The 23,637-nt window shown below is 27.6% G+C and overlaps 2 protein-coding genes across 2 annotated transcripts; both read right to left on the reverse strand.

Moving 5' to 3' along the window:
* Positions 1–7: 7 nt before the first annotated feature.
* LOC130677448 (uncharacterized) lies at positions 8–8,479 on the reverse strand. Its single transcript, XM_057484211.1, has 10 exons — positions 7,972–8,479; positions 6,052–6,322; positions 5,825–5,988; positions 5,212–5,326; positions 4,478–4,672; positions 3,788–3,901; positions 3,541–3,718; positions 2,225–2,580; positions 1,450–1,641; positions 8–236 (listed from the first exon to the last, which is right to left on the reverse strand). Exons 1-10 carry the CDS (start codon positions 8,041–8,043, stop codon positions 64–66), a joined length of 1,830 nt encoding a protein of 609 aa, XP_057340194.1. The 5' UTR covers positions 8,044–8,479; the 3' UTR covers positions 8–63.
* An 875-nt stretch (positions 8,480–9,354) lies between these two features.
* Positions 9,355–23,437, reverse strand: LOC130676998 (uncharacterized). The gene is made up of 18 exons (XM_057483514.1): positions 23,029–23,437; positions 22,844–22,970; positions 22,124–22,267; positions 20,341–20,468; positions 20,134–20,274; positions 19,781–20,051; positions 17,433–17,588; positions 16,653–16,844; positions 16,424–16,573; positions 15,604–15,689; positions 15,402–15,528; positions 14,795–14,938; positions 12,895–13,022; positions 11,852–12,183; positions 11,640–11,786; positions 11,050–11,223; positions 10,650–10,963; positions 9,355–10,585 (listed from the first exon to the last, which is right to left on the reverse strand). The coding sequence occupies exons 1-18, from the start codon at positions 23,122–23,124 to the stop codon at positions 10,269–10,271; spliced, it is 3,174 nt and encodes a 1,057-aa protein (XP_057339497.1). The 5' UTR covers positions 23,125–23,437; the 3' UTR covers positions 9,355–10,268.
* Between the last annotated feature and the right edge of the window lie 200 nt (positions 23,438–23,637).

Here is a 23,637-nt window from a genome sequence, read left to right on the forward strand (position 1 = left end):
TAATTAGAATTTTATAAATAAATTATTTTATTATTTCGAGGATAATAATTAATACTTAAAAATTTATTTATGAGTATTTAAGTCACAGTCAACGGCTTTGTATTCTTTATTTTTTCCTTTGGCTCTTCGATGGTTTATAAACATTTCTGTTGACCACATTACTATTGTCACAGCTGACATTATGTTTATTAAGATTATACATAGAACATAATTACCTTTGGCTTCACGAATTATTCCTGCAATAATTAAGCCGTTATTTTAATTGTTTGAGTATTTTACTTTTTTATTTTTGTATATACTGCGTTACTAATTCTAAAAGGACGAATATTTTTATTCGCCCTTTTGGTTCTAGGGAACTTCCTAAAGCCAAAAGGGCGTACGATTTTTTTTTTTTATGTCAATTGTTATGATACTGAAGCTAGCCGACGTCTAGTAATTTTTGAATTTTTTTTAAATCGATAAATAATAAAAAAAAAATATTTTAAAAAATTGCACTTATAGTTTTTTAAATTTTCTATATGTGCATTAGGGTGAGCCAAAAAAAACAACCTATCGAATTTATGTCTTAAAAAGGACCTATATATCGAGAAAAAAATGCTCCCATTGGGCAAAATTTTTAGCTCAATTTTAAAAGGTGTCGGTAGCCATTTGAAATTTCCCATTTAAATAACATGCAAAAAAATTGTTTTTGATTAAAAATATTATAACTTTTGAACCGAGTGAGATAAAAATTCGGCTCTAGAATATTCTTGTAGGGCATTAAATTTCTTAAAAGAAAGTCCTGGGAGCCGAATTTGTAAACTTGATATTTCGTATACTAACAGGCCATCAAAGTCTAGAGTAAACAGAATCATACAAATTTGAGGCTTTATCATTAAAAATATCAATACTACGAGAAAATTTGTTCTACATGTAGTGCAATGAAATCACCAACAATATCCACGTTGTAACAAATAATATTTTGTTATTGATCACAATGAAAGAAAAGTATTTGGAAAATCCAAATAAAGCCTTAAATTTGTATGATTCTGTTTACTCTAGACTTTGATAGCCTGTTAGTATACGAAATATCAAGTTTACAAATTCGGCTCCCAGGACTTTCTTTTAAGAAATTTAATGCCCTACAAGAATATTCTAGAGCCGAATTTTTATCTCACTCGGTTCAAAAGTTATAATATTTTTAATCAAAAACAATTTTTTTGCATGTTATTTAAATGGTAAATTTCAAATGGCTACCGACACCTTTTAAAATTGAGCTGAAAATTTTGTCCAATGGGAGAATTTTTTTCTCGATATATAGGTCCTTTTTAAGACGTAAATTTGATAGGTTGGTTTTTTTGGCTCACCCTAATGGTCCGGCTTTACTATGACACCATAGCATTTCAAAAAAAGAATGATTTCTCCGTGTAACGCAATAAAAACGAATAGTGATTTATAGTAATACTTTACCTAAGACAGGACTAAGTGCGCCAATAATAATGCCGTTAACGAAAATTTGAATTCCTGTAGCGTGGGCAAGTCTTTCAATGGGCACGTAACTAGGAACCACGAGAGACATAAAAACAGATCGTGACCCTTTGGCGAAGCCTATTCCAATCGCCATTAATATTATGGCAGTAAAGTCGGAGCTTAATGTTATTACTGGAATATTTTAGAATTTTTGTGAGAATACTTTTATATAATTATTATTTTTTATAATACACACCGCTATCATTAGAAATAATTTAAATTAATATTTTATTGTTAATTCTTATCAGGTATTTTATTGATGTTTTTAAGGCATAAAATTTTATTACGATAATCATAAAGTTGGTGATAATATTTTTTAATCTCACGATAAATTTATTTCTAATAATAAAGATAGTTAATTATTTCTTTAAATTGTAGACTAAAATTTTAGAATTAAATAATTATTTTTATATTTTTATTTCCGTAATAAATATTTAAAACAAATTTATTTAATTAAAAAAAAAAATTTTTGCCTAATTTGAAGTTTTTAAGAAAAATAAATTAAGAAGTAAAATAATCAGAAAATTTTTATATTTTATTTTTAAATAATTTTAAAATTGAAGTTTATTTAGAAATTTCGAATCATAAATTGAAATTTTAATAAATAATTAATTATTTTAATTCCTGATATAGAGAAAAAACTTTAAATGTGATTTAAATTATTCAAAAGTTAGCGGTAGTTTTAATAAAAAAAAAAAGTATATTATTAATTTACTTGATCTGCTGAGAATGAGCATCACCAAGCTGACGAGATACATTTTTCTAGGAGTTTGTCTAAGCCATTCAGCAATAAACGGAGAAACTCCTCGCATCAATAAATCAATAGTAGCCATAGTGCTCATAGCACCAGCAATTTGTACTTTTGTAAATTTATTTTCGTTTAATATAAAGGGCATTAACATTGCGAAGTTTATTTCCGCAAAGGCAGCTATCGACAAACCGAGCATCAAGTTGACGTAAATCGGGTCGCAGAGCAAACTCAAGTCGAACAAATCAACGATTCTACGTAGAACGCGGGTCAAACGAGCACAATGTCCACCTCCTGACTTTCCCGATTGTTCAACTTTTGATCTGAAATTATAATTATTATCACTCCTGCATTCTTCACTTACTTTATTCATTTATTTTTAAATTCAATGCATACACTGAAAAAATAAAATTTGCTATCATAACAAAAATCAGGACTATGCAGCTATTTGTTATGATAACAAAACCATCTTGGTTAACGCAACGAAGTGACATTTGTTGTGGTAAGTAAAGTGAAGTTGCTGTTGTGACAAATGATATGTATTGCGGAAAAATTTTTCGAATACGCATAGAATTTTGCGCTTTAATTAGGAAAACAATATCATTAAGAATTACTAATTTTGCAAGAATTAGTAAATAAGTAAAAAAGTAACTCAAAAAACTTTGTTCACAATTATTATCTGGAAAATAACTATCTGTCCAAATTGGGCCAAGCATCACGTTCACAACTATGACCAATACAGACTATCAACCTTAGTAAGGTACTAGATGGAAAAAAAAGTTTATTGGAACCAGGAATTTTTCAGATAGATCTGAGTTGTTTTAGAACAGAAAGAAATTTCTAAGATAAGAAAAATTTCTTGACTCGGCAAAATTTTACTTCACCTAAGATATTATCGCTTCTTGATATATTCTCTTGAGTCAAAAAAATCATTTCTTCAAGGCGCCCTTAGCTATACTTCAACATATTGGTATATTTTTCAAAATATATAGCGTTTAATATTTTAACCATAATTTACAAACGCAATTTATGTCAAAAATAAGAAACTCGTGATAAATTCTTAATGATATTGTTCACCTAATCAAAGCACAGAGTTCTATCTATGCGTGTTCGAAAAATTTTTCCTCAACACATATCATTTGTTACAACAGCGACTTCACTTTACTTACCACAACAAATGTCACTTCGTTGCGTTAACCAAGATAGTTTTGTTATTATAACAAATCGCTGCTTAGTCTTGATTTTTGTTATGATAGCAAATTTTTTTTTTCAGTGCATCTTACTCATTTATTTTATCTTTTAATCCTCTTTCTTCATCAGTGTTATTTAATTCTTTTCCATTTATTTTTAAGTTGTCTTCATTGTTATCTTGTAAATTATCTATTGACACCGTTCCATAAATCATCGATTCGTCGAAAATCAGTGGACAACTTCCCAAATTAATTGAATTTAAACTTTTTCCTTAAGTAAAATTTTTAAAAATTAAAAAGAAAAGTCTTATTTTAAATAAATAATAATTAATTATTTTACCTGATGTCCACCATTTGTAAGAATGTTCTTTAATTGAATTTTTTTCTTTACCAGCTTCAAGAATATCATAAGCTGATTGTGAATGATAAATACTTCGTCTGCGGCTTGTCGTAACTGTTTAACTTCATTTAATTAATGTCAGATAATTTAAAATTTTACTTAAATAAATTGCTAAGGGGCTGTACTTAATCTACGTAATCTATTTAGTCGGGTCACTTTTTGACTACCACTCTCTTTATGTAACAAATCGTTTCAAAATATTAACCCCCTCACCCAACCCTATATTGTACATAATTTTTTTTATTCTCGGAAATTTCAAATCATCATGTTTAAATTACTTTCATAATTATTGAGCTACAAACGACAGTAATACAAATCTATAGAGGATTAAAAAAAGTTAAGTATTGTCATGATATATTTACTTAATATTAAAGTCAATTATATTTAAGTATAGACAAATTCTGGTGCGCCAAATTTCATTAAAGTTTTTTTTAATGAACTATTATCAAATTCCATATTTACTTTGATAAATTTCGTATACAAAATGTATGCAGACATTAACACAAGCCTCATAACAAATTGGTTTGACTCCCCCTACCCTTAAATTCGTTACGTATTTTAAGCGCAGCCCTTAAGAAATTTTTATTAATAGATATAATAATAATAACAATTTTAAAAAATTTTAATTACCCGATTGTCCAATAGTCAAATTTTCGGTCTCACAAATTTCCAAAGACTGAGAGTCTTTATTGTCGATGTTCAAATTTGAAATACTTATTGTGCGTTTTAGCTCATAGTTATTAGATCCAATGTCCACTTTAACTGTTTCTAAGCTCATGTTTTTAGTTTTTGATTCGATTATTTTTGTTTTATCATCTGGTTTATCTGTGAAAATTAATGAGATTACATCGCGTTACTAATATCAAAAAGACATAATTTTATACAGTTTTTTTTTCATCACCAATCGTTTGGTAGACTTATTTTGAAGCTAAAAATTGAAAAAAATAAGATTTGATAGTAAAAAAGGCGCTTAACTTAAATTATATATACGTCCTTTTAGCTTTCAAATTTTGCTTTAAAGTAAGTCCCCAAAACGATTGGTAATAGAGAAAAATTATAAGCGTTTTGGCTTTAGGAAGCTCTCTACTCTTTAAAAATGAATTAATAAAATTCACTACGAATCAGTGGATAGTCACTATTTCTACAGCTATAAATATACCACTGATTCAACCAGTGGTATACTTATAGCTGGTTCCCAGTGAATATTCACGAATTCGACGTAAATTTCACTGATTCATTTTTAAAGAGTAAAGCCGAAAGGTCGTATAAAAACATGTCCTTTTGGAATTAGTAATGCAAAATGATTAATTGATTTTTATTAATTTTATTTTTTTTCATTTGAATAACAGACTTTTATGATTCACCTTCATTATCTTTGGGTTCAATCACCGCATGTTTAGCATGCCACTTTACAGGTTGTAATAATAATGCTGCCATTAATGCATGCATTGTTATTGCTCCAAGAATAATTATTGTTCCCTATAAAAAAAAATGGATAGTTTTTTTTTAATGTCAAATAATATTTAACTATAAAAAATTTAGATAAATTAAAGAGACTAAATTTTTTTTTAATTTTTAAACGAAAAATAAAATAGTAAAGGACAGAAAATAAATTTAATAAAAATTACCATGAACTGGAATCGAACTATCAGCCTTCTATCTATGCAGATATTAGTCAAGTTCCGATACTTGATCAATTTTTTATAGTGATTTAGGGTAAAAATGTTTATATTTTACAGTAATTTATTTTTTTTAATTATATTATTTTCAAAAGATCTTTGGAAAATTTTTAATTTATTTTTCACTTTCAAAAAAAAAAAAAAAAGAATAATTGTTTGAGTAAAATAAAGTTTATTGAATAATAGTTATTAATAAATATATTAAGTAAATAATTTAATTAAACATGACCCAAATTGATCATTACAGAGGTCAATTTTTATTGCAATTATTTTTGAATAGAAAAATAAATGAAAATACCTGAGGTGAATATATATATAAGAGTAATGTTATCAATTGTGGCATTAGTATTGGGCCAAAACCAGTAATAGTCATCGCTAGTCCCATAGCACGTCCTCGTTTTTCAAGAAAATATGTATTCACTGCTAATGAAAATGATGCCATTGATAAACCGACTCCTAAAGCTGTATAAGTATTTAAGTTAAAAATTTTTGAATAACAGTAAAAAAATAAAAATAAATACTCACATGTCATCAGACCGTATGTTATTAAAAAATGTATAAACTTGGTAGCAAATGCAGTCATAAATATTCCGGAGAAAAAAAATAAAGCGCCGGCGATGGCTACTTTTCGATATCCAAATTTACGAAGCAGAGGCCCGTGTATTAAACCTAACGCCATGCCAAATGACATATTTGTACTCATTATTATTGACACATCTGTTGGTGGAAGATTTAATGTTGCAAATATATCTATGAATACTAAACTCATTCCTTGAATCAGTGGTACCATTACAATCTATAAAAAAAAATTAATCAAATAAATTTTCATAAACTAAAAATTATAGTTTCAAATGTTGCACTTATCAAGTAATCATTTAAACTAACGGTCGTGTATTGAGATGAAAAAATATTTTAAATATTTGATGATCAAAAAAATGTATTTTTATCTCAAGAATTTGTCGATATTAAGAAAAAAATTTTAGTTGAAAAAGTTCAAAATTATCTCATTTCAATTAAAACAATAATTATTTTATTAATTTGAATTCATTAAAAATAATTATCAATTGTCTTTTAATGAAAAAAATGTTTTTTCGAGACCTTTTTTTTCTATTAATCTAGATCTTTTAAACCAATGAAAATTGATCAACAATAAAAACGAAAATTATTAGACGATTGATTAAGGCATCGAACTACGTTCTTTATTTTAGATTTATAGTTTTTGTTCAAATTCATAACAGTGAACATCCAAATTTGAGACGATTCTGAAATTTGAGTTGATATTTTTTGAAACTTAAAAAAAAATCAAGAGTAAAAAAAAGAGTTTAATCTTCTCTAGAAGGTAATTATCTCATTCCTGAACAGTTTGGATAATAACCAAAAAACTATTCGTAATCGATTTTAAAACCTTTTTTTCAACCTGTTTCAAGTCAGTAATGTTCTCCAATAGGATTACTATTGTTTAAAAAATTCTGAAATTCCCGCCAAGAAAGTTCTCAGTTGAAAATATTTATTTCTCTCAAATTTTTTTAAAGTTTCAAAAATGATCAACTCGAAGTTCAAAATTGTTTCGAATTTGAATGTTCACTGTTATGAACTTATTTGGAACATTTTTTGAGCGATTTTCTTTTTTAAGAGCAAAGCTAAATATCACATAAATTAAAAAAAAATTATTTAAAATAAATTTTTTAGTCAGTAAAATATTTACTTGATAATATTTATTTTTCTGCTCAGTATGCATTAAATAAATACTTTATTTTCATAATCTTTTATTCTATTAAAATGGAAAAATAAAAATTTTTATGCTAACGCCGTCAATTATAAGGAAATTTTGCTTTTTTTTTACTTCATTTTTTTTTCTACTACAATTATATTTTGTCTTTTTTTTGTTTTTAAATTTGATTATAAAATTGTATTCAAACATTAAAACGCTTTTTACGCCCGAGATGTGCATAATTTGACATGTACATATTTCAAGTTTTTAGTTTCAAAATTAAAAAATTTTAATATATTTCAAAATTATAACAGAACAAATTCTATAAATTAAAACATGATTTAAATTAAAAAAAAAAAAAAAACTTTTTATTAAAATTATATTTGTAATTCGACATTCCTATTTTATCAATATTTGTGTATAATTATCTATATTTAGTTTTTATTTCTTCTATTACCGTTATCTAAAATTTAAAAGTGAGAAAAAAATATTATCAATTCAAAATAAATGCTACCGTATATTTTAACTGACAATTATTTGTAAAGATAATTAGTCAGGAATAAATTCTTTGATTAAGCCAAGTGATAAAAAACTATTGAAAGTCAATTATCAAACTGTTTACTTAATATAAATGTATGTCTCGAACAATGTTTACCAAAAAATATTTAAAATGTTAAACATTAAAATAAAATCGTTTTTAATAAAAATTTATTATTTTAAAATAAAATACTTACGTTATTTAATGCATAACCCAGAGCAACCACCCACCCCCATCCCCCATCAGGGGGCACCATTTTACCATGCATTAAAAAATTTTTCCCCCACTTAAAAATTCACCCACCCACAAACGCACTCACATACCCGAATTAAAAAATATTACCGCCAAAGAAAACTTCTATCAGTGACAAAATTCATTTTAACGTAATATTTACACGTGAAAGAAAAAAACCGCGTGTCCGAGAGTCTGATAGATAAATTAGATCAGTCAACTGTGATAGTGATAAACTGATGTCTTTCTCACTGCACACATTAGCCACGTCTTCCGGTCAATAAAATAATTCTTATTCTTATTCTTTTCTTAGTCTTGATGTCTGCACTCAACAACTACTTGTACAACTTATAGTTATGGTATATAGATAATGATATTAGTAATAGTAGTAGTAGTGGGATATAAAACCGCGCCTTGATGTATCAGAGAACTAGATACTCAGACCCAGCACAGTAGAGTTGAGTTCATAAACTGAAGACCAACTGTGTTACTATGTGATAAGATTCAAACTTTTTATCTAATCAACGAAATATTGTTTCAAATAACATTAACTTTCCATAATTTACGTTTTCAGTATTTATTAATAAAACAAATAAACACTTTTAATGATTATTTTTTTTTAAGAAAACAATTTTATTTATTTTCATTATACGTTTATTAAATATAAACAATAAATAAAATTTTTGCACAACTCAATTGCGAAGCAATGAGATGTGTTCTGCTAACGCTTACACTGAGAGAAAAGTCGATAGTCATTTTAACTAAAAAGACTTCAACTATTTAAAATTAGTTATCGATACTAATGCGTTAGTATGGCTAACGTTTCAGTAGTTGCTCAAACTAAAAAAAAATTAATTAAAGTACCTAAAATTTTTCAGTCTACGAAAATTGTTGTTTTAACTAAAAGAATTTAGTTGATAGTATATGAATTTTAAAATCAACTATAACTTAATTTTTTTAGTGTATGTAAATAAAAATTGTTTTTATTATAACTGCTAATTTAAAGTTAATATAAAATAGTTGTTATAAATATAAATCTAGTTAATGGAACTGAAATTGTGAAGTTACTGTAATTGAGTTAAATGTAGGCAGGAAATGGATTTTTAATTTTTTTTCAAAACTTAATGATTGAGTAAATAAATGTTTTTAAATCGCCAAAAAGTTTTTGATAAAAACTTTTTCTCAAACATATTTTTTTTTGCAAAATTATTTTTCAAAGCATTTTTTTTTTCAAAAAATTTTTTTTCTTAATTTTTTTAGGAAACTTCAGTTGTTAAAAATATTTTGAAAATAGAAATAAATATTTATATCAATTATTTAAGATAAATTGGAATACTTAAACTGCACTGTCGTACAAAAATTTTCGATTTAAGCATAAAAATATATTGACTTGAGAAAAAAAAATTTGATTCAAGATAAAAATTGTAAGATAATTATTTACTTGGTGCAAGAAAATTTTTCTTGATTCGAGTTAACTTTTTTCGATGTAGTTATAATTCGCAAAAATATCGGATAATTTTAAAAAACATTTAGGATCAATATTAATAGCTGACAAAAGTTTTTCCTTTAGCTAATAAGGTTCTTCATTTGTACGTTATGAAAACCTAAATGCGTTTTTCAAATTTTAGTTTCTCTACACTGTAAAATATTATTGGACTCGGTGTAGTGTAAATGTTTGTGTAAAAATTGTGGTGTGAAAATTACACTAAGTATCGTATTAAATTTAGGCGGTGTGAATTAGAAATTTTTCCTCTGTCAAGCGTGTATATGTGTAATTTATACCAACAATATCCACGTTGTAACAAATAATATTTTGTTATCGATCACAATAAAAGAAAAGTATTTGGAAAATCTAAATAAAGCCTTAAATTTGTATGATTCTGTTTACTCTAGACTTTGATAGCCTGTTAGTATACGAAATATCAAGTTTACAAATTCGACTCCCAGGACTTTCTTTTAAGAAATTTAATGCCCTACATGAATATTCTAGAGCCGAAATTTTGTCTCACATGGTTCAAAAGTTACAATATTTTCAATCAAAAGAAATTTTTTTGCATGTTATTTAAATGGTAAATTTCAAATGGCTACCGACACCTTTTAAAATCGAGCTAAAAATTTTGCCCAATGGGAGAATTTTTTTCTCGATATATAGGTCCTTTTTAAGACGTAAATTCGATAGGTTGGTTTTTTTGGCTCACCCTAATCAGTATTATTATTTTATTTTATTTTAATATTTTTTATTTATTCTATAGAGTAATTTTACTATTTTTTATAATTAAATTTATGCAAAGACATTTCAATAGTCCAAGATAAAATGGTAAGATAAGTAATAATATTAATAATATGAAGTAACGAAGAGTAACTCCCACACAGGTCTTTGATCCATCCGACAATTGGACCAAAGGAAAATGAAATAATCCCGCTGGAGACCAATTGTAGACCGGAGGCTGCGGGTAATCTTTCAAGGGGCACGTGTTCTGGGACAGCCAAAGCCATGAATATTGTTCTCAATGCCTTTCCGAATCCTATTAGTACTCCAATAGCTAATATTACCTCATAGGAGCTTACATGCGCTAAAACTGATTAAAGAAATGAAAAAAATCATTTATTCATTTAGTTGAATTTGATATAAATTATAATTACTTATCCGTCCGGCAGCCATACAAGCAATGCCGATTAGAAAAAATGTTCTGTTGTTAAGATTTATCTTGTCGGTAATAAAAGGCACCGAAAATCTGGCGATTACATCCATGGCGCCTAATACTGACATCACAGCAGCAACTTGTGGTTTTTGTAACCCGTAATCAGCGAGAATAAATGGTGTCAGCATTGTGAAATTCATTTCCACAAAATTTGCAAAATTTATTCCCAGGATTATATTTACAAATACGTGATCTTTCAGTAGATCGAAATCGAAAAATTTAACAACTGCGAGAAAAAAATCTTTTAATGAACTTCTATTCTGCAATTGGTTTTAATAAAAAATATTAGCAAAGTTTAATAATACAAATAATTATATTTTTTTTAGATTGAGGCTCCTTACCGGATCTTCCTCTTGTTGTCCTTCATCAAACTCACCTCCGGTGAATCCATTTCCGCTAATTTTTCAGATTCTTGAGCCTCAACTTCTTTTTCATCCTTAGCTTCATTTAATACTTCCGTTACTATTATTAATGGGATACTTAATTGTTTTGAAAGTTTTCTTATTTCATTTTCACTAATTTTACATTGAATTAAATACATAATTAATTAAATTAAAAATATACAACTCAAACATCTTAATTAATTTTTATTTTTAAATATCGAATGTCAATAAATAAAAAATTTCTTCTTTACCAACCGTCAGAATAAAGAAGAAAAAGTTCAACTGAATCTCACGTGTGGCGCTACTTGTATTTTGTAAGGTAATGAAATCTTTTTGAATTTTCATGTCACTAATTTAATTAATAATTAATAATTAAGAAACTTTAACTTGAATATTTATCTTTAGATTTCCAGTCTAAGTATTTTCAATTATAGAAGAAAATTTTAAAGCCTTGCATATAAAATTTGAGCCTAATTTTGTTCCCGCGCATACAAAATACGCATGTTTGAGTTGCATGTAATGAAAAAAAAATTTTAAATCAGTATTACCTGTTACCATTTTTCATATTTTCGTTACTTAACGTCAAAAGACTTGAATTTTTTATAGAACCCATAGAAAGATGTAATTTTGAGTTTTCACGTTTGTAATTTTTATTCGACGACAAAGACGTCAACGAAGTTTGTTTTTGAGAAAACCTAAAAGTTAATATAATCATATTGATTATTGGTCAGTAATAAATAAAAAATATTTTTTAAATCACCATCCATCATTAGAACGTGACATCATTGGAGTTCCAGGAGTGATGACATCGATACCAGTGGCTCCTTTTCCTTCGTCGTCATAATAAAGATATTGGCTACCAAATTTACTTAGTCGTTTTTCAAATATTCTATCTCTCTTTTCCAAATTTTCATCATCAAATTTTTCCATCATTAAACTATCTTCTTGATCAATTGTATCTTTAGATACTTTTTTAGCGTGCCACATTACTGGTTGTAGAAGTAATGCACAAGCGACTGCGTTCAATGAAATTCCACTTAAAATTAACAGAGTTCCAGGTACTCCAAAATTAGGCATTAAAATTGTAATAACCTACGATAAATAAATCCGTTAATACACTACTTTCATTATCTCCCGTGTAAAAAAAATCCGTTCCAAAAATGTTCCAAAAACGTTTCTGTCAGTGAATTTCCAAAATCGAGACGATTCAGAACTTTGAGTTGAATATTTTTGGAACTTTAAAATAATTAGAATGTGCAAAATTTTCAACTAGTGTGGACTTTTCTTGCGGGATTTTTTTTTTTAATTTTTTAAGCAAAAATGATTAGATTGACAATTTTGTGAGTTCATAATTCCAATCACTCATTTTTACGACTATTTTTGAACAAGTCAAAAAGTGAAAAATAACGAATCTTCTTAAAAAATTTTAATGAAAGTATAAAAAAATGTTCATAAATATTTTCGAATCATTTTTATTTTTTTTTTTGTCTCGTACCTGAATAATTCTGGTAAAAGTCGAAAATGTTTATAATTCCTAAGTAATTCCTTTGTTATTCAAGCCCAAAAAAATGTCAAATCAAATTATTTTCGCTCAAAAAACAAAAAAAAACGCACAGGAAAACCTTACATCAGTTTGAAATTGTTCACTTTCAAATTTTTTCAAAGTTCCAAAAATGTTCAGCTTAAAGTTCAGAATTGTCTCATTTTTGGAAGCTTACTCTCATGAACGGATTTGGAACATTTTTGGAACGAATTTTTTTTACACGGGCTATTAAATTTTCAATTTACTTATAAACAAAATACCTGAGGCATTATTATTGGTCCTAATCCAGTGCAAGTCCAACTTAAACCAACAGCTATTTTTCTTTTTGCTTTAAAATATGTATTCAATGCCAACGCATTTGCTGACAATGTTATTCCTAATCCACCAGCTTTATTAAAAATTTACTTATTTATTATTCGTGTAAAAAAAATTTCTTGCGTAGATGTTTAATTGATCTTATATATAATTAACTTTTCAATGTGAGACAAATTATCATTTTATTTTTTACTTTGTTTTAATTCCTATGAAAGCTCTAAAAAATCCAGATCAGAGCAAACAAAAAAAAAGCACAAAATTCCAAAATTTTCCACTTTCTGTTTTATTATAAGCAAGAAAAAAATGAACATTTGAAAAATGGAAGCAAAAGTAATTTACATAGGAAGTTAAAAGGCCATCGAGTATACACTTTTCGAAAACGAGGGTTGAGAAAAAAAGTAAATATATATAAACTATGACGGTTTTAATTATTTAAAAAATTTCTTTTGATTGAGCAATTAGTTTTTAAAATAGTTTTAATTATAAAATAGTATATTACTTGGTGAGCTAAAGCAAGACGATTTCAAACAAGGGTGAAGTTTTTTGATATCACTCGAATTCTGAAATCGTGTTTTGTCCTGTGCCACGCAATTTTCTTTCGCATTATTTGCATTGATACTGTAAGTTTTAATGTCTAGGGCTAGTCGAAACAGGCTTATTTCGTTTAACAAGTTTTAACTTCCTGCTATGAAAATTGAAAATTTTGAAAAAAAGGGAAGTTATTGGTTTTAGTCTGATTTTCAGAAATTGAGTTTTCATCAGATCTCGATGTTTTGAAGTCATACGAATCTATTCTGCCTATTTCCGGATGGACGTCCGTGTGTATGTGTGTGTAAACTTTTTTTGACCGACGATATTTTTGGAACGAATCAACCGATTCGGACGTTGGCGACAATCGAAAGGGTTCACCAAGACTTGAAATTGATTAGATTTTGGAGTCGGTCGATCTACACGGAAAGAAAATTATAGGAAGTTTTGCTATGCATTATGGGAATGGTTCCCATAATGGTATGGGAATAGTACCTATACTATTATAGGGATCGTTCCTATAATTTATGGGAATAGTTCCCATAATATGATGAGAATAGTTCCCATACCATTATGGGAAGCATTCCCATAATGGTATGGGAATAGATCCTATACCAATATGGGAACCATTCCCATAATATTATGGGAACTATTCCCATATCATTGTAGGGACCATTCCCATAATGGTATGGGAATTACTCCAATAATATCATAAAATTTTTTTTTGCAAAACAGTGTAGAAATTTCCCAAATAATATGGAGAGATCCAAATCAAGCTTCTTCGACGCTAAATTTGTTAAAAAAAATTTTTGAAACTCATATTATTTTTAAAATTTTCCAAACACAACTGTCAATTTGATTAGTTATTAGAATGAGGTAACTATTCATAGATTTACAACAAACAAATGCGATATTGACAGGAATGAAGTTAACTAATGAGTTTTTCCTCTATCGGGACCTAGAATTGATAGCATTCATTTTTAAATAAAATTTGTAATAAATGAAAAAAAAATTTCTTTAATATCTTCAGCATCTAAACAATTTGAAAAAGCCCTAATAAATTATGGAAAAAAATTATTGAATATTCTAATAGTTTAGTTTTTATTTATTTTCCTCAAAAATTTTCGTTTTCGAGTGCACACACTGATGACCTTTAAGTGAAGTTAAAAAGAAGTTCAAGTTAAAGTTCTAGGTTGTCTCGCATTTAAAGTTCATCTAACATCTTTGAATCTAGTTTATTTTACGCCAACTGCGTAATTAAGTAATTAAGTTGACTCGAATAATTAAAGATATTGATTTATTCGAAGATATTATTACCATAAAAGATTCCAAGAAAGATAAGAAAGCCACTGAATGATGTAATTGTTGATAAAATAGCTGTCGAGGTCGCAGCAACTAACGCGCCAATCATTGATACTTTTCTAAAGGTATATTTTCTAAATACAGGTCCATTAGCCAAACCTATTTAATTAATTAAAAGTATATAAATATTATATAACTCATAATGATAATGCTATTTCATACATCAGAAAAATGTTTTGATAACAATCGACCTAGTTGCAAATGAATAAATATATTAAATATTTATTCTTATTATTGACTTCGTGATAATGAGATCGCAATACAAATATCAATAATAATTTATATATAAGTAGTTTGATAAATAAAAACTAAAAATAAATTACACTAATGAAAATGATCGAGTGGTTTTAAAAATTCTATCTGCTAATTTCATTTACGTTTTCGCCTTGGGCTTTCGTGCTCGATAAATAAAAATTATAAATTAACGTCTGTCATGAACAAAAGTTAAATATATAAATAAATAATATATTTATTTTTTATCTGATAATAAATTATCGCGCTATTTTATCATGATAAAATCAAAGGAATTTTATTGTTTGATAAAGATTTTTTTTTATGTTACCTATGAAAGCAATCATCGCTAAATTAACATTTAAAATAATTGTTGTTTCTGATGACGTTATGCCGAGCTGTTTAAATCGGTCACGAAATATTAATCCAAATGATTGCAGTAGCGCCAATAAACAAAACTATAATTTATTTAAAATAATTAGCCATAGTAAAAAAAAAAATTTAATAATATTAATAAATAATAATAAACTTACATTTGAAAAACCAACAGCTAAAATAATTATCCAACCCCATCCTCCATCGGGTGGCAAAAAATCTTTTTCCAAAATATTTTCTACTTTTTTATCTTTTTTATCCGACATTATTGTTTTTAAATAAAAATTTCAAATTCAAATATTTTTTAGGCATAAAGAAAAAAATGAATCGATAATCAATAGTTAACTCGGCGAGTAAACTGTAAGAACTGAACGTAAAATGATAGTTCAAAGATTATGTGTTTCTAGCACGTGACTTATCATTACATACTCAATGAAATCCACGGACATTTAAATGTACAAAGCAAGTCAAAGTTTGCATACTCAATCCTTATTAAAACTTTGTTAATTGTTTTTCTATTAAACATAATTTGATTAATTTAGTACTTTTCATATTAATAATTATTCAAATCCAAGACTTTTGTCGTTAGCTAATAAATAATTGTTACACTTATCGATTGTACGTCGCGAGAGATTTAGAAACTTGTGACTGAATACAAGTTAACAATTTTATAGATAAACATTGAGTTAACTGCAGCTACTGCAGAGTCGGTGAAAGTTATGTCAAGAACACGGTTAGTGTGACATGTACCCATTTATATCCTTTCAATTTATATGTAAAAAACTATTTCCCATACTTCTAATGTCAGATTATTTTTAAAAAATTATTAATTAAAAAATTAGCTATTGATGCAGTGAAAGATAAATTTAAAAAAATAATTATTAACAAAATTTTTTTATTAAATAATTATAATAATATACAATGTATAAAAAACAATATAACTATTAATTGATTTATTAATTAATTTATTTATTTAACTAATTGTTTCATTTTTCTCTTGATTTGTTCTTCTACTCTTGATGGCTTCCCATGCAAACTCAATGCCCCAGTTAATAAAACATATAACGATTAATGAATTCATCGAGTGTAAACAAATTCTATAACTACCACTGTAGTCCCGGATGTATCCTGAAGTTAATTTGACGTTTATTAAAATTATTTAATTAATATTAATTTATAGTTTTTAGTAATAAAAAAAATTATTTACCAACGATCGGACTGAAAACCAGTGAAAACATTCCTTTTGATACCATATAAAATCCATATGCATGCGGCAAACTCTTCAGTGAACATGTTTCCGAGACTGAGAGATTCAAATTTTGTATCACAGCTCCTCGGATGAATCCATTTATCACCAGGATTGCAAAGAGCCAGATACCTTTTGTACGTTCGGCAAAAACTTTAAGAATAATATTATTAAAGATTAATTTATTAGTAAATATAAATAAGGGAGGGAGGGGAAAACGGGGTACTTAAGGAAATACCAAGATTTCGAGGACTCAAATACACAATATCGTATTCGTTTTAATGAAATTCAAAGTAAATAGAAAAAATTATCAGTTATCGTTGCAAAAACAAACTTTTCATTTTTGCGGGCATAATGAGGTACCCCCTAAAAAAGGTAAAAAAAAAAATGTGGATTTTAAATGAATTTGATTAAGTTAAATTTTTTTGCAAGTAATTTACATGAAGAAAAATCATGTTTTACATGATTTTTGGAAACAAAAGAAGAATAACAAATTTTTAATAATTTTTTTCATAAAACAAACGTCATTAATATTTTTCAACTAACAATTGATTTTTGAAAAAGTTTAATACAAAAAATTCAAAATAACGCTCAATTATATTTACAATAGTGATATAGAGTTGTTTAGAAACCATTTAAAATATAAAATTTTTTTTTAGAAAATTTTGGGGGTATCCCGTTTTGCCTACCCTTCCCCTTTTTGCCCCTCCTTCCCCTATATATGAATAATTGATAACTTACCAGATCTACCAATAGCAAGACACAGTACATTTATCCAAAACAGACGTCTTTTTTTGAATCCCAATTTGTCATAAATAATTGGCAATATTAATCGAGATATAATATCGGTAAATGCTGTCAGTGATAAACAAAATGCAACTTCACCTTCAGTCATCCCTATTTATAAATATATTTTTAATTAATTCATTTATTTAATTATTATTAATTTCTTTATACCGTAAAAAATTGAGAGTGAATATGGATTTTATTTCGATCCCTCACTCGAAAGTCCAGAATTCTAAAAAAAATCACTTTGCGTACGGAGTAAATACACACGGAGTAGAGAGAAATATGAGTAAGTATGCCTATGCAGCATAGCAATAATTACATTACTCTATAGTTTATGTCACGTCGCTCTTATGTGACTGCGTATACAAACTATAGAGTGATGTAATTATTACAATGCTGCATAGGCATATTTACTTGACATTTCTCACCGTACATGGAGATAAATTTACAGTGACAATTACAATATATTATGGGAATGTTTTCCAAATCGTATGGCAACAAGTGTTTTTGAAATACCGATTATAGGAATGGCGCCCATTTAAATATAGTGGAAACCTAAACATGCAAACATGCAAATAATCTTCTCAATAAGACAATTTATAGATAAATTAAGAAAAATATAGATAGCCCGAACTGGGAATCGAACCCAGACCAATTCGGTATCGCGCCGAGTGCTCTACCAGTTGAGCTATCCGGCACTATACTATATACCATTCAATTTGATCTATAACTTATTGAGCCACACCGTCCATCGTACGGTAATACACCATTTAAATATAGTGGAAACCTAAAAAAATTATGGTAACCATTCTTATCTATATGGGTTACCATAAACTATAGTAAACGTTACCATGGTATATGGCAATTATTTCCATAATTCATGGTACAAATTACCATAATATCATGACAGTAATTATCATAATATTATGGTAATGATTCTCAGACATTATGGAAATTATTATCATAATATATGGTAACGTTTACCGTAGTAGTATAGGGTTTATTCCTATACGCGTCTAAGAACGGTTCCAATGTGGGTATAGAAATTATTCTTATATGACTATGGGAACTATTTCCATGAGTATGGTAATCGTTACCATAATATATAGAAACTTCTACCATAATTACAGGAATGGTTCCCATAGTTATGGAAATTTTTCCCAGAAATCATAGGCGTATATCCCACAGTCCAAAGTAATTACTATCCTACACACTGAAAAAAAAAGTGATAATACTTCCCATCTTGACCAAGTAACTATTCCCATCTTTAAATTTTAATGATTCTAATTATTTTATGTTAACTTTATTCTATCAGAGATGGTAAGCATTTTTATCTAGATGGTAACCATTCTTATTCGTGATGATGATCATTACTATCTTAGAAGGCAAAATTAAAAAATTTTTTAGACATAAGCAATATTACTATCTAAATGGTAACTATTACTATCGGTGATAGTAATTATTACTATACGAGAAATGAATACACGGAAAGATTGGAACCCGACTGGTTACTGTTCTGCACCCGACTCAGTACGGTGCTGGAAGAAAATGCTCGATTGTGGTCCAGCAGCACACTGATTACTGTGCGGAACCTGACTGAGTGATATGCGCACACACGGAAAAAAAATAGGTGCTGCAACAGGACAAAATCCTGTTACAGCAACAGGACATATCCTGTGGTAGCCATAGGACAAAATCCTGTTGCAGCAACAGGATTTTTTCTGTGGAAGCAGGGTGTGTTCTGTTGCTGCAACAGGATTTTGTCCTGTTGCAGCGCCTATTTTTATATCCGTGTGTGCGCATATCACTCAGTCAGGTTCCGCACAGTAATCAGTGTGCTGCTGGACCACAATCGAGCATTTTCTTCCAGCACCGTACTGAGTCGGGTGCAGAACAGTAACCAGTCGGGTTCCAATCTTTCCGTGTAGTTATCATAAAAGCATGATAATGATTATCACATACAGATGGTAATCATTCTTTATTACAAGATGGTGATAGTTAACATTTTTTTTTTCAACGTGTAACGTTATGGATTAATATTCCATAAACGTACGAGGAACGGTTACCATAAGTTTCTCTCCATGTATAGGGAGTTTTTTTCCAGCGGAATGATTTCGGAGTAATGTAAATTTTATTTCAATCAGCATTTACTCTCATTCGAAGTTTTAATTTTAAAATAAACTCCCTTTCAAAATGAAATTCACTTTGATGAGATTATATAAATAAAAAATCATCCGCTTCGTATTTAATCCGCGTTCACTCTTAAAATTTTTTACAGAGTAAAGAATAATTAAACATACCAATAGTATCACGTAAAAAAAATGGTGTCACTAATTTAAAATTAACTTCAGAAACAGCAAATAGACTTAGCCCAAAAATGACATTTAAATACGAGTAATTATTTAGTAAATCTAAATTAAATATATCAGTAAACGTTTTTAAAAAAGTCAAACATTTTTGATCTTGTTCGTTATCTAATTTACTAAGAGATTCATTTAAATTTTTTTCCGCCCCAGATTTCTCCATCAGCGGCAGCTCAGTTTCATCGCAGATTTTTTCATTTGTTTCGATCTGTAAATAAATAACAACAATATCAATATTTGATAATTTAAATTAAAAATGAAGTAAAAAAAAATAATTATTGACTTATTACTTTGACGATTGAAATTTTTTCACAGGTTTTGGTTTCAAGAGGTCGTAATAAACAAGCTCCCACAATAGAATGCATTGTCCAGGCGCCAATTATCATCATGGTTCCTCTGAATCCATAGAGCCCAAGTAGGAAATGACCTGCCTAAATTTAATTTTATTATTTAATTTTGTATATAATAATAAATGAATAAATTGAAATTAAAATTACTTGTGGAACGATCATCATTGCGATGGCTGTACCAGCAGATGAATAGCTGACAGCTTGACCACGTTTTTTATCAAAATATGTATTCAATGCTATGAATGATGATGCTATTGCCAAACCATTTCCTATACCTTGAACAATAATTCATTTTTCATTAGTAAAAATTAGGGGGGAGAGGGCAGGGGAGGTCTCTAAGAAAAAAATATTAATAGTCTGAGCTGTTTTTACTTGTTCTACTTTTTTTTTTTATCTCCAAATAAGTATTTAGTGACCATAGGGCCCAGTTTTAAAAACAGAAAATCCAAAATATGGGACCAAATGAGCATCCGTCAAAAATCCAATCAGACTTTAAAACTTTTGTAAGATAATCAAAGTTACCCCATGATTTCTATTTGCTTTACGGTTTAAAAAAAATATTTCAGTGCCTATTTAGGCTCTGTAAAAAATTTGTGGAGTGAACGTGGATTTAATCTGCAGTGAATTGAGAGTGAATGCGAAGCAGATGATTTTTTATTTATTTAAACCCCTTGGAGTAAAATCTACTCAGGGAAGTTTATTTTAACATTAAAACTTGGAATCAAAATGGATGTAGATTAAAATAAAATTCACATCACTTCGAAATCACTCTCCTGCAAATAAAAAAATTCCATATCAACTCCGTACGCGAATTAATTTTTTTAAACTCCGAAACTTTGGATCAGAGTGAATTTAGATTGAAATACTATCCACATTTACTTCGAATTCACTCCTGATTTTTTACGGTGTGAAAAATCGTAAAAGTATCATCTGACCTCCCCTTCCTCTTATTTAAGGTGATTATCAATTGATTAACAATTATTAATTAAAGTACTTAAAAATATATATATCACTTTGATTACAATCAAATAATTGCTTAACATAAAAGATGATAAATCAAAAGTCAATAAACATATTTTTTAATTAAGTTAAAATAATAAAATACTGTAAACAGAGTATAAATTTGTCAATATTAATTCCATTATTTATACAGTTAAAAATTTTAAATGCTTAAGTTACAGAATTTAAATTCTTATTTTTCAATTATTTTTATTTTTATTTTTTTTTTTAAATTAATCATTTGTGTTTTCTTTAGAATTTTGTACACGAGAATACTTTCCTTTAAAAAATATTACCATTAAAATTTAAATTATTTACAGAACTATTTTAAGTAAACTCTGTCTAGTATCTAATTTTTATAGATAAATTACGAAAAAAAATTGTCAACCCTAAAGAAATTTACGATTCTTAGAAACTTTCTTTTCGATTCTTGCTGCAAGAAAATTTTTTCTCACTCCAAAACAATTTTTGTTTTCAATTCATAGTGCAAAATATTTCTTGGAACAAATAAACCTTTTTTTGAAGCGAGTAAAAATATTTTGCGCGAAGAAATACTTTTTTTCTGAGCAGCCAAAAAATACTCAAGTGGCCAGAATGGACATTTGCTAACTTTGAATTCAATTTTGTAATACAATAGAAAATTGTTGACTTCAATTCAGCACAAATCTAACAAACGTTTATCATAACAAAAGTTAATTTTACCAATTATTTAAAAACTATTATTACAAATTAAAATGAACTTTAATTACCTAATAAATATAATGTGCAGTTTATATTAACAATCAGCTCTTATAATTTAAATACAAGAAATGTTTATTAGTTCCTGTATTTTTTTTAATTATTAAAATGATTGTTGACTTAAATACTTTAATTAATATTAATCAAATAAATTTATAATTATTAAGTAATAAGTATTAAAATTATTCGTTACCATTTAAAATACTGTAAGTAATGAGAATATGTGTAACACTATTAGCAAATGACGTGAGTGTCAATCCAGTGCAACAAAGTACAGCTCCAAATGCTGCAACTTTTCTATACGAAAATTTGTTCAATAATGGCCCCACAAAAATTCCTAAAAAATTTTTTTTTTTTAGTTTTCCACCAATAATATAATAAAAAACCCAGTACCCGATATTTACTAAATTTTACTAAATATAGATATACAAATGTATAAAGTGATCGCCCTGATTAAACAACTGAATTCGACCGAATTAAAAATTTTAATTCTGTTATTTTCTGTCGAATTCTGCAAAACAGAATTCAACTGAATTGAAAATTTGAATTTGAATTAAACAAAATAAAACCGATTTAAAAATTTCAAATTCGTTTTAATTCAGTTTAATTCGGATTCAGAACCAGAAATTGGAGAATTATTTTCGAATTAATCAGAATTAAACTGAATAGAATTATTTAAATTCGTTTTAATTTGGACGAATTCTGGTTTTCCTGCCGAATTAGACAGGAATTCATTTTTGAGTTAGGTATCGAATTAACAGAATTTATCTGAATTAAATAGAGTAAAAAATTTAATTCTGTTTAATTCGATCGAATTCAGTTGTTTAATCAGGGCGGAGTACTAGTTCCCTGATCAGGTACTGGGTCCTTTACGTTATATATAAAAAAAAAAAAAATAAATAAAACAAAATACCTGAAAAATTTGCACATGCATCAAAAACACTAGGAAATGTTGACATTTTAGTAGAATCAATTTTCAAATCTGTCAATAAATCATGGAATATAAGACCAAATGAGGGTTCAAGTGACCTAAGTGACAGCTAAAAATAATAAAAATTGTGAAAACAGTGAAATAATATTAATGAAATTGAAAATTACCGTAATAAGGCTGCTGCCAAGACAAACAAACCACCCCCAGCCGCCATCGGGTGCTTTAGATCTCTCCTCATCCTTGATAGTTATTTTCTGCGACATATTCACCGTGAATATGTCAAAATATAAAAAATTTCTTCTTCTTCTTTTTCTTCTGCCTCTTCCTCTTTATCTTCTTTTTGTTCTTGTGTGCTATGATTTTATAATAACAAGTACCTTCAAACTCACCAATTAATTTAATACTGGATACACATAACAGACCGCTGAACGCTTCTTTCGTCATACCAGACTTATCTTTTTATTTTTAATAGTTATATGATAACATATCTCATTATCTTCTTTAAATCAATAACTTAATTAACATATACACAACCTTCATTTTTTTATATTTTTATTTAAATAGAAAATAAAAATTATCCCGCTATAAATACGTACGTTTTTTAAAAATCACTCAGTCGTTTTTAAAAAATTTATTTAAATTAATCTTAGAGTAAGCAATACGTTTGTTATTTTCCATAGGCCATAAATTATCCAATATTAAAATATTAATTGTTTAATTGTTTTATTTATAAATCGTATCTTCAGAGTGTTAAAAAAAAAAGTCAATGATATTTT

Source organism: Microplitis mediator, chromosome 11 (assembly GCF_029852145.1).
Source record: "Microplitis mediator isolate UGA2020A chromosome 11, iyMicMedi2.1, whole genome shotgun sequence".
NCBI classification, from domain to species: Eukaryota; Metazoa; Arthropoda; class Insecta; order Hymenoptera; family Braconidae; genus Microplitis; species Microplitis mediator.

Bases quoted from the DNA above. Each gene is read 5' to 3' on its own strand.
- LOC130677448 (XM_057484211.1), bottom strand. From the start codon at position 8,043: ATGCATGGTAAAATGGTGCCCCCTGATGGGGGATGGGGGTGGGTGGTT. The intron at 3,719-3,787 runs GTAAAATAATTA...ATTTTACTTAAG, and splicing joins TTACAAATGGTGGACATCAG to GAAAAAGTTTAAATTCAATT. The intron at 1,642-2,224 runs GTAAATTAATAA...AAAATATTCCAG, and splicing joins GCTCATTCTCAGCAGATCAA to TAATAACATTAAGCTCCGAC.
- LOC130676998 (XM_057483514.1), bottom strand. From the start codon at position 23,124: ATGTCGCAGAAAATAACTATCAAGGATGAGGAGAGATCTAAAGCACCC. The intron at 22,268-22,843 runs GTATTTTGTTTT...AAAATTTTTTAG, and splicing joins TGCATGTGCAAATTTTTCAG to GAATTTTTGTGGGGCCATTA. The intron at 13,023-14,794 runs GTAATAATATCT...TTTTTAATAAAG, and splicing joins CTTTCTTGGAATCTTTTATG to CTGGTGGATTAGGAATAACA.